At 32.2% G+C, this 12566-nt stretch overlaps 1 protein-coding gene across 1 annotated transcript in view; it reads left to right on the top strand.

The window, feature by feature from the left end:
* LOC134279895 (uncharacterized) overlaps positions 1-12566 on the top strand; it is a 147629-nt gene that overhangs the window by 9274 nt on the left and 125789 nt on the right. Inside the window, exons 5-7 of the mRNA XM_062762311.1 lie at positions 3832-4103; positions 4211-4297; positions 4846-5247. Coding sequence (XP_062618295.1) covers positions 3832-4103; positions 4211-4297; positions 4846-5247 — 761 coding nt within the window. The remainder of the gene's footprint in view (positions 1-3831; positions 4104-4210; positions 4298-4845; positions 5248-12566) is intronic.

Here is a 12566-nt window from a genome sequence, read left to right as displayed (position 1 = left end):
TGATTTCAATATAACTTGACACACAAGTATACTACACTGAGATACATAATAATTTTGTGTATTGATTTTTGATTTCTATGAACGTTGTTGCCGTGGTTACTAAATATAGACATTTCTGTGAAATACTTTCAAAATGCTACTCCTCCTACAGTTTCAGTCTGATTTCAATGTAACTTAGCACACAAGTAGGGTCAGAGACCAGAAGATTTTATGCGATAGTAACGCGTCCGGCGTCCGTCCGTTCGTCTGTCTGTCCGCCTGTCCGTCTGTCTGTCTGTAAACAATTTTTCAAAATGCTACTCCTACTACAGTTTTGGTCTGATTTCAATATAATTTGACACACAAGTATACTACACTAAGATACATAATAATTCTGTGTATTGATTTTTGATTTCTATGAACATTGTTGCCGTGGTTACTAAAAATACAATTCTGTGAAATACTTTAATAATGCTACTCCTCCTACAGTTTCAGTCTGATTTCAATGTAACTTAGCACACAAGTAGGGTATTCTAAGATACATACTTCTGCATATCGATTTTAGATTTGGATGAACGGTGTTGCCATGGTTACTATAAATAGAAATTTCTGTGAAATACTTTCAAAATGCTACTCCTCCTACACTTTTTGTCTGATTTCAAAATAACTTGGCACATAAGTAGACTACACTAAGATACATAATTCTGTATATCGATATCAGATTTCGATGAACGGTGTTGCCATGGTTACTAAAAATAGAAATTTCTGTGAAATACTTTCAAAATGCTACTCCTCCTACAGTTTTGGTCTGATTTCAATATAAATTGGCACATAAGTAGACTACACTAAAATACATAATTCTGTATATCGATTTTAGATTTCGATAAACGGTGTTGCCGTGGTTACTAAAAAATAAAAATAGAAATTTCTGTGAAATACTTTCAAAATGCTACTCCTTCCTTCAGTTTTGGTCCGATTTCAATATAACTTAGCACTTAAGTAGACTGCACTAAGATACATAATTCTGTATATCGATATTAGATTTCGATGAACGGTGTTGCCATGGTTACTAAAAATAGAAATTTCTGTGAACTACTTTCAAAATGCTACTCCTCCTACAGTTTTTTTTCTGATTTCAATATAAATTGGCACATAAGTAGACTACATTAAGGTACATAATTCTGTATATCAATTTCAGATTTCGATGAACGGTGTTGCCATGGTTACTAAAAATAGAAATTTTTGTGAAAAACTTTCAAAATGCTACTCCTTCTTCAGTTTTGGTCTGATTTCAATATAAATTGGCACATAAGTAGACCACACTAAGATACATAATTCTGTATTTCGATTTCAGATTTCGATTAATGGTGTTGCCGTGGTTACTAAAGAATAAAAATAGAAATTTCTGTGAAATACTTTCAAAATGCTACTCCTACTACAGTTTTGGTCTGATTTCAATATAACTTGCCACACAAGTATACAACACTAAGATACATAATAATTCTGTGTATTGATTTTTGATTTCTATGAACGTTGTTGCCGTGGTTACTAAAAATAGACATTTCTGTGAAATACTTTCAAAATGCTACTCCTCCTACAGTTTTAGTTTGATTTCAATATAACTTAGCACAGAAATAGGGTGCTCTAAGATACATAACTATTTGTCTTGATTTTTGATTTGAATGAACGGTGTGATTTTTGATTTGAATGAACGGTGTTGCCGTGGTTACTAAAAGTAGAAATTTCTGTGAAATACTTTCAAAATGCTATTCTTCCTACAGTTTATGTCTGATTTCAATATTACTTTGCACACAAGTAGGGTACACTAAGATACATAATTTTATATATTGATTTTTGATTTGGATGAACGGTGTTGCCGTGGTTACTAAAAATAGAAATTTCTGTGAAATACTTTCAAAATGCTACTCCTCCTACAGTTTTGGTCTGATTTCAATATAACTTGGCACATAAGTAGACTACACTAAGATACATAATACTGTTTATCGATTTTAGATTTCGATGAACGGTGTTGCCATAGTTGGTTTGATTTCAAAATAACTTGGCACATAAGTAGACTACACTAAGATACATAATTCTGTATATCGATTTCAGATTTCGATTAACGGTGTTGCCGTAGTTACTAAAAAAATAAAAATAGAAATTTCTGTGAAAAACTTTCAAAATGCTACTCCTCCTACAGTTTTGGTCTGATTTCAATTTAACTTTGCACACTAGTAGACTACACTAAGATGCATAATTCTGATTTTTTATTTCGATGAATGATGTTGCCATGGTTACTAAAATTGAATATACTCTAAAAGTTTATTAATAGCTACTCCTACAGCTGTAGTTTTATTGCAGTATCTTGCCACAAAATGAGCTCAATCAAGCATCATTATGCTATTCATTGCTGTTTTCAAGTTTCAAGTCCCAACTGCTACTTTTGTCTTCATTAGTAGTGCTTTAGTCTCGACAGAGACTTCTGGTTTTCAGATACACTAAACTTCACAGATGTAACAAGCATTCTGAGAGTACTGCATAAGCAATACATGTCCCTTACCGGTATTCCTTTTTCTCTTTAGAATACAAGCTTACCGGTATTCCTTTTTCTCTTTAGAATACAAGCTGGTTTGGATCATTAATTTAGTGCAGCACGAACCCGATTTTAAACCATATTATGAAAAAAGGAAAATGCTATAATTCCGTCAAAAGTCAGTGAAGTGGAACGAAATTTTAACTTGACCTGTTACAGTAAGTTGTTAAGATACACTCACATACCAAAAAATCAGTTCAGTATCTGTTAGCGTTTAGAAAAAAAAAATAGTGCGGAAAAACCAAGTGAGACAGACTGGCAGACAGACAGCTATACAAACGGACGGAGGGAAGGATGGACTGACAGACTCCTAGGAAAAATATAGTTCCATCCAGTTCATGGTAGGGGACTTATAACGCAGGTACGATAAGGCTTCGTAGAGAATATTGTAGTGTACTCTGTGCATGCACTTCTCTGAACTACAAATGTATGAGTCATAATTGAAAGTGACGTCAAGTCACCGCATACTTGAGCTGCAACGATGGGGAGAGTGTCATAAACTTTACACCTTATATCAATCTGCATATAAAGATGCAGAATGCTAGTTTTAAATAAACTTGTTTTTTGTAATTTTTTTCAAAAATCTAAGATATCCGAACAATTTAGATAACTTTACTTTATTACTTTTGTTTAAGAGTCAGCGTGTTTGACAAATACCCTTTTTATACCCGTGGACGGACACAGAATTCATAATATGTGTATAAAGAGCCTGACGCAGGTTATTAATGAGGATTTATTTAATATCTTTTGTGGTAATATGTAAGAGGAGTTTCCCCTCTAACTGAAACCTGCTTGGGAAAAATGTATGATGGCTTTGTTTTAAAACATATGACGATATTGAGCGGAAAATACCCTCAGATTTGTCGGTAAGTTGAAGTTAATGTGAAATAAATCGTACCAAAGAAATAGTATAACTTTTCCCAAGCACATTTCGGGTTCACAAGGATGCAACGAGTTTATTTATGTGAAAACAGTATTTAATAATTGTGTTAATAATCCTCACCGAAGCGATTTATGTGGCACATTCCAAAAAGTAGAAAACAAGGTCATCTGATATAACAAATATGTTTACATATAGCCTAGATAACTCTCTATATGAATTGGGCGTACTTAAGTACATAAGTTAAAAATACAGCTCAAAATTAACTTTGATATGCAGTGTTACGTTTTAAATTGATTTTAAGCTCCGGAAAGCCATAACAGCACTGCGAAAAAATGAGTAGATAATTTGGTTTTAATAAAATTACTTATGATTTAAGGTGTAACTGAAGTTCCACAAGATCCTACTGTTTCCTATCACGGTGTATCATGGGAAACTACTACGAAAGGAATACTAACACTATATGAACCTAGTGTAAATCTCAAGTGTGGTTTTACCCCACTAAGTAACAATCTATTATTCTACGAAATATCATGGTATGTAGATAATACCGAAGTACTGAAAGGCCAAACTGTAGCTTCTGACTCGCTGGACACAGCTTTACTGTCAGCATACCACATACTGAGTTACAACAAAAAAGCTGGATCCATGGTACGTAAGACAAAACATGAGATACAGAAATAGTGCAAACATTCCATGTTATTTTCTTCAGTATGCTCTTCCTACCTATGTACTTTTAATTTTGATTTAATAAATAGATCCAATGTGTCGTTGGGGCAAAACACAAGAAAGATGGAGTTGCTTGTATAACAAAATCTAGCCCTTTGTTTTTCGCCGGAATAAAGGTAATATAAGATATTTTATTTCAAAAATATCAGAACACACACAGCCAGAATAAAAACAATTTACAATTAATACATTGTAGTAAGGGAGGCATTAAAATTAGTCCAACCATAAAAAATCATATTCCCAAAGTGCAACGCTGAGGACAATACGATATTCATTGCAATAGACGAAGTTTTTATATCTTCCTCATTATAATGCAATAAACTGTTTAGGTAAATGCAGTAAATATCAAAACGATCCTATGCCTGTGGTAAACATTTGATAAAAACAATAAGATGCATAAAGGCTTAACGCGTTTGAATCCAAACAATCTATCAGCGATTTAAAGAATCAAACTCAGTAGAAACACACTCGCAGGACAGACAGAACAATTACCTTGCATGTACCAACTCTTAGTAAGTCTTTCCACAATTTGTTGCAGTATGTGATGAATCCCGAATACATTTTTTGACTTTTAAAAACTGCTTTGGAAGAAAACTGTTATTTTTATGTATGAATAAATGATTATATACTTACTTTTATTAAATTTATTCATTTTCATTTGCAGGTTTTGACGCCCCGATTGGATATTGCCAGAGGAGAGACTGCCAATGTTCAATTGCAGTTCACCATACCCTATGTAGATCAGAACCTACGAATAGACCAATTAAATCTCGATCTTGCACCTTCTGATTTGGTTATAAACCTTGCGACTCTTAATGCTAACTCAATTTCTTGTAATGATGGAAATAACAAATTTTGTGGCATGAAAGTCAAGGGATATTCATTTAAGGACAGACACAACTATTCCACAGATGTTTGGAAACAAATCCATAACGTGACAATCTTTAATAAGGATGATCTAGACTTTACTGGTTTTGAAAGTCATATACTTTTGCGTCTCAAAACTATTGGTACCCAAGGCAACGGAAGCAGAATATTTGATCACATAACTCTACCAGATATTCAGGCAACTATTTTCATTGTCTAGAATATATTAAGAATTATTTCAATTAGGCAAGATTTATCGATACTTGCAATTGAAGTAATATGTATTGCCAGCACTACTGTAACTAAAAAGCACTGAGAATCCAACAAAACCCTGAGGAAGTACTGAGTGGTACTGAGCCCGGTACTGAAAAACTTGGGAGATCCTGAGTAGCACTGAGGTTTTCACTGTGCATTCTATTGTGCTACTGAGGAACACTGAGGTTAGCACTGTTGCTACTGTGGAAGTACTGAGGGGTACTGAGGTCATTCTGAGGCCACTGAGCTGGTACTGAGTAGCTCTGAGGTTTAATACTGTGGCTACTGAGGTAATCCTGAGTGACACTGATGCTTTTTTTTCAAAAAGTTTTTTTGTAATTTAATGTTCAAATTTCTTTATTTTTAAACCCTTTTCAAATTAAAATGTGTAGGTTCAAGTATCTTGACACTACCCGTCGACAATTAAACTGAAATTCGCCTCTTGTTCATTTAATTAATTAAATTATTTGCATACTTTGTTTGGAATTTTCAAAAGGTTTAAGTGTTCTATGCATATTTAATTAAGAAAGTTGATATCTGATTTATTTGTCTTTGATATCAACCAATTAATTATAAAAATAAAGTATTTTTGAAATTTAGTTTTTCAAAATTTATCCAACCAATGTTAAACATCATGATAAATAGTAGTTTCTGTCTAATAAATCTCGATCCACACCTGAAAATTTGATAGGTTACGTATTTGTTGTGCAAATAAAGATGTCTTTAATGTTAAATTAACATATAATTTGAAAATGAACATGGGGATTACTGAAAATTTTAATATTTCTATGTGCTTGCATAATAAAATGAACACCGACAGCTGAAAATAATACCGGTTTATTTTGCTTTAAGTCCGAGTTTTATTTCATAGAAGTTTCATTTACTATTTATTTAGCACACGCGCACATGATTACAGAAAATCATGTGTAAAGATTGAATACTCATAAATTCAAACAAGAAAGTAGTTAGAATAATTAGGGATCTCTATGTTAAACCAGGGACCTATATATTAATATAGGTCCCTGGTTAAACACGTGGCGCTAAAATTTGATAACAGTCATGTAGTTACTGAGAATTATAATATGATATCTAATAATGCAATTGTCATTTTTTTTTTGGGGGGGGGGCGGTTGTTTGTCAATCAGAATGATAGCAAGTTCACTTAAATCATAATTATGTTCATCGCTTAATTCACATGTACCGGGAATTTCGGTGTCATAGCTGCATATGTTTTCTTAAAGACATCAAATGCATTAAATGAAAATAAACTTGAACTCCCTTTAAAGAAAATCTATCATTTATTTATTTTTACTGGTTCTAATTACGCTGCAGTATTTATTCGCTGTGATAAAGTCCTACTGCCGATCGGTTAGTGTACAACAATAATAATTGTCACGAATGATTCAGTAGACTCCCTTCCTTTTATAAATATTGATACCCGTTTACAGGAAAATGAATTACTCACTTATGTTCAACTTAAAATGTGACTTTTATCTTCCTTTCATTTTGAAAAATAACTACTACCATCAGATTTATATATAAAAAAAGCTCTTGACAAGCCATACTGTTAACTCTTTTTTTATTTTATTTATTAAAAAGGGTTAATCGGAAACAATTATTTAGTAAATAATTGTGTACATGCAATGTATTTTTTAATTAAAAGAAGACTTTTATTCAAACACAGCACCGTATTCATGAATATTAATATGAATATTGTAGACAAACGGCAGCGCTTTGAAGTACTTCACTGGCGCTGACTGGTAACGGAACCTCTGTGAAGTACTACACAAATGGAAGCTCTGTGAATGCGCAATGCAGTAGCGAGAAACAAGACAATAGGTGTCACTTCAATATATATACAGACGGGCACCTGCCGGATATCACTTGCAGTCAGTTACGCAATGTTGACCCAACATGTAGACTCAGAGGACACCCTCAGATCAGCCCGGCCCCTCATTTTCATTCTTTCTCACACACTTTAAAGAAATCTAATTAAAACACAGAAAATTAAATTTTTATTTGATTAAATTTGCGATGCATTTATAATTATTTTCTATATAATCCAACTGGGTTTCAAAACTATATTTATCTATTTTATTTTTTATAAAACATGTATTTTTATCTCTACTAATCAGATCTGTTATAAACAAATATCTAAAATTACAGTGTTCGTAATTAATTAGACGTATCTAATAACCGAAAGACATTATAATTCATTATCCCAAAACCCCCTTCAAAATAAAGAAATAAACCGAACTAATCAGAAAGAAAAACTAATTAAAAGATTTAATATGTTACCAAAAATGAAAAAAAGAAAAGGAAAAGAGAAGTAACAAAGGACACGAGGCTTGTATGTTCTTTTATAATTGCCTTTCATGTTATATCAAGTATACAGTATTAAGTGTTTAGAATTAATTTGTTGAATGTACAAATTTCTCTTCAACAACCTTATACATGTATGTACGATGTACTTAAAAATTTGTCAGAATTTAGAATTTATTTTCTGTCAATGCAATTCAGGAAAGGTCGCGTGATTCACTGTTGTAAACAATCGGATGTCACCGTAAATTTCGGACATCGGGAACGAGCATCAAAATACTTTATTTTCAGTGATGGTTTGGTAAAGATTCTTAACCGGCGACAATTAACGGCATATCATATTTGTCACAGATACTAGTATTTGTTCTTCAACTAGTATGTAATATCAGTAAATGGACAGCTAAGGGCCTAGTAGTAATAGAAATAAAACTCACATGTAGTATACGAAAAGCATAAAAATTTGGAAAAAATAACGCATATTAGTTTAATGCAGTCCTACGTGTATTGTACAACCATCTGAGATTTACGGCAAATTTACAAAGTGAATGAAAAAAAAATATGCATTCCACTTTAAGAAAAAATTAGTATGATCTGATTATTGGCAAGCGAAAATATCTATTCATCGATTTATTTGATAAGACAGTTCTCGAAAATAAATGAGTAATATTACGAGGTAAATCCAGTGAAAATTAATTTTGAACAATATTTTTTGTAATTGATTTTTTTGTAAAGGGGAGGACGTTCTTAGTTTTCAGAACTTGTTTCCGATTCTTTCTTGTAACATCTAGTAAACAATAAAATATTTTTAAACAAGCCAAGCGGTAACTTGATATAAAATCTGACATTTCAGGTAGTAAGTACACGAGCACCTAATCCATTGCTTGCAGAGAATCACGTGTTTAACATGTTAAAGCCAAGTATTCATGTGACCTTGACATAAAATTAAAATAAAATTTAAAAAAGTAACAAATAAATGAAATGACAGACCGTGTAAAGTATCGCTTGTACATTTACATGTAAGTTGTATATCTTCTTTACTATAATCACATCAAACAGAACAAAATGACTACCGGTATTATACATTGTCAATAAACTGGAGGAGGGGGGGGGGGTACTGCATGACTGACGCAGGTCTGCACAATGTGTATATCATGCGCGGCCTAAAAGTTAGAGTTCAATGCACAAAAAACTTCTTTTGCAAAGAAAATTTACCTTCCACGTATTCATTTTAACATTTTTAAGAGTCAAAGAGAAACAATTACGAATTAATGTATATTCCCTCGCACAGCAAGATTTTCATACACTTCTGGTAATTGAACTGTTATCATTGCATTAATATATTTTACAGGTTTAATTGGCGAAAGCTAAAAAGATTTAATCTCTATCTGTATTATGCATAATTGTCATGGAAAAGTTTTCATTTTGAATTCAAATGTAAACCTTTCAATTAATCAATTAAGTACATGTATGTATAATGCTGACTATCTATAAACGTACGCAAAGCTGTGTACCTATTAATACCGGTAAATAATATGACTGTACATATAGTGTTAATGAGGGGGTTGGGGGTATTTTCCTGAGAATGTATTAGAAATTTAGAAATAGAAGTCAATAAACTAGAAAAACATTTTCTTCACTGTTACGAATGCAGTACATTTTGCATGTACGGAATTTCGATGTACATTTTGTATACATCTGTCAACGCGTGTAGCTTTTGGTTGTTTTCGTACATATATAGTCGTGAAAACGTTTGAAATAATGTCTAAAATTTGCAGGATACATACGCATCTCATGGATCCGGATAAAATTCGCATGCGCACCGAGCGCGCACCTATCGACAGTGACCTAGTTATCCTTGGTGAAATCTTCAGTTTGCCGTCGGTACTCCGTGATTGCCAGTATATTTTGTAATTAAATCATGCTTTTACATGATAAATATTAATTATTACTATAGTAATAACTTTATGGTGGATATCTATTTATAAAACCATGAAAATTAAACTGTCCGACTTTACATACTCGGTCATTTAATGTCGGATAGAGGAGAATTTAAAGTCGGACAGCACATTATATTGAATAAATTGTATTTTAATTGTCATATTTTAAAAAAATAGAACAATTTATTATAATGTTATTAAACTTACTGGCAATTGAAGAGTATTTAAGCTTTTGTAAATTAAATTCTGTCGATTCGCTGCATCTTTTTGGAAGGAAGAAATAAAAAAAACCCGTTTTATCACCTACCCTATAGAAATTGTTTCATTTCAGAAAAAAACAATGAAAAACACGTAAAGCAAAAACGATCTCATTTAATTTTAACAGCAACAGACTGATATAATATTACAGAGAAATGAAATACTGTATACATAAACCGAGGAAAATAAAAGAAGGGGAAAGAACGAGAAGAAAAGAAAATCTATTAAAAAAAATCAACAAAGTAAATTTTTTTTTGTGGCTTTATTTGAGTTTCATGTTTATAACTCATCACTCATTCAGGAAAAAGAAAGGTTTCTTTCTTGAAAATTAAATAAGTTACAGATTACTAATTCTAATGTAAAGATAGTGGGGTATATAGTTTTCTGACTATAACCATTTATATAAAATGGGATTAATTTTGGGGACAATATAAACAAAAAAAAAATTATTCACACGATAACCCATGGGTTTATAGATTATAGATCGCAAAACACATGTACTATATGCTAATTTAAATTTCTTGGTATATAAATGGAAAAATCGAAATAATCCACACGATTACTAAGTATATTATACGTAAAAATAACTAAATGTTCACGAATTTTTTCCCGGGCACCCGTTATCATTTTTGTAAGCTGGGGAGGGGCTAGAAAATTAAATTTAAAAAAATCAACTTACCAGAGTGAAGAAAGAAAACGACAAGAAAGAAGGAGTGGGTAATGGTCCAAACTCAAAGAAAATTCTATTTTGGAGGTTGATGGGAGGATACGTTCCATTTGATAACATCTTTCAAAACTGAATTTTATTCATACATATAACCAGATTACCCTGATTTGACGGTAATAAAAAGGTAGCGGTGGGACAAACAGCCTTTCAATGAACTTGAATTTTCAATAGTGTAAAGTAAATGTTTTTGGGGAAAAGTGAGGGGTCAGCCCCCACCCTCTGATACTTTGTGCATGCTCCACTACGATTTAACACCTAAAAAATGAAGTAAATTGGACTTTAAATGCCGAAACTAGTATGTGTCCGACTTTAAATTCTACATGTCCGACTTTCACTGTCGCTGTCCGACTTTATCAGCCTTTGCCTTTCCGTGTTTGGTTTTGAATTATAGCATTAGAAAGCTTTTAACCAATGAAAATTAAGAATAGACAAAGGGTAAAAACCTCATTATATGTGACGTAAAACTTTCCGGTTATGTGTTACGAGTTTGGAGCGCGTACCGAAGGTGCATACGAGAGGGTTCAAAAAAGCGTCCGACTTTCGCTTTACCGGGGGGGGGGGGGGTATAGGAAGTTGTATAATCCGTGGATGGAAATCGTAATATTTGTATGCATCAAGACATTATCGTTAATATGTGTAGAAAACTTGATGTGAAATTTTAATTTAAATCAAACATTAACGTAGATTTCCTTAATCAATATATATCTTCGTAACAAATTATCATCATCTTTTTAGTTGAGGAAAATTCAAACACAAATAGTGAATTCAATACTTTATGTACTCCAAAAATGATTAGAAATTTTAGATGCGCCAGGACTGATATTACAATGTGATAGAATCTCAGGTTTTTTTTTATATAATTCCAAAAAAAAACCAGAAATAATTTTTATAAGATTCAGATAAAAATGCTTTAATTTTTCAAGTGTAAAGAACTTTCCTGTTAAATCAGTATTTCACGCAAAAAAGAAATAAAAGAAAATTCCCTTATTGAATATATATTAATAGTTTTATCAATATTTTGTGTCTAGTCTACATTAATTTTATTAAATGTTTTAATCAGCCTTTATTAATGAAGACCAGCAATCTCTTTGTAAGGATGTTACGCCAGTGGTGTGTATACACCGTTTAACACAGCCAAATGTTAACCCTCGGCTGAAAACCCTCCCAAATCACATAGAATATACAAAAAATACACTAACACAGTAGCAGGTGTCTTCGCGACACGTGTCCCCACTTGTGACACGTGCGGACAGGTGCCCGTGACAACAAGGGCATCGCATTGATTGAAACTTACCTGATTAATTTGCGATGATTTTAATTTATGTTTCTATGAAATAAGCTTCTCTATATCAATTTCTATTTAATTTCATACATGTAATACAATTTTGTCGAAAATAGAATATTAAAAGTGTCAATTTAATTTAACTTTGCTTTGCAGAATACACAGATTTAAACTAGCTGACAAATTAAGTTCATGATAAATTTAAGTCAAATCTTTTGATATCTTTTTCAAAATATGCATTGTCAAGAAAATGCTTTTTAAACCAATTAAAACATATGTTAAGACGGAACTTTCATTTATACGGAAATACATTGTTCTGATGTCACGATCCAAATGTTTGCCTTCAAGTTCCCTGGAAAACCTGTTGTCCTCTTTACCCTATATCATAAGCATATGTGGTAATTATAACTGTGCAATTTTGATTGTTTAAAGAAAACAAATACAACGCAGTTAAAATTAGTTATCATAGCAAAATACCCCCGGGTATTAGATAATTGTTTTGTACCAGCTTAGCTTAAAAAGAAGACTAGAGAAACTCTTTTTTCCCCCAGAAAATGAAATTACCAGTAAAAATAGGAGACATTTGGAAAATCAAGGAGATTTGAATACTCCCGCACTTTGCTGCAAAATACAATTTTAACTCATAAAATGAAATGAGATTCAAATAAGGTCGACACACACCATATCAAATAGATGAGCATATCAAGTATTTTCAATTCATGCGAGAGTAGTCTTTACAA

This window comes from Saccostrea cucullata, unplaced genomic scaffold (assembly GCF_032062105.1).
Source record: "Saccostrea cucullata isolate Sc308-1 unplaced genomic scaffold, CSIRO_AGI_Scuc_v1 ctg689, whole genome shotgun sequence".
Taxonomy (NCBI): domain Eukaryota; kingdom Metazoa; phylum Mollusca; class Bivalvia; order Ostreida; family Ostreidae; genus Saccostrea; species Saccostrea cuccullata.
The sequence above is the reverse complement of the archived record's forward strand: the minus strand, read 5'-3'. Positions and strand labels throughout refer to the sequence as shown.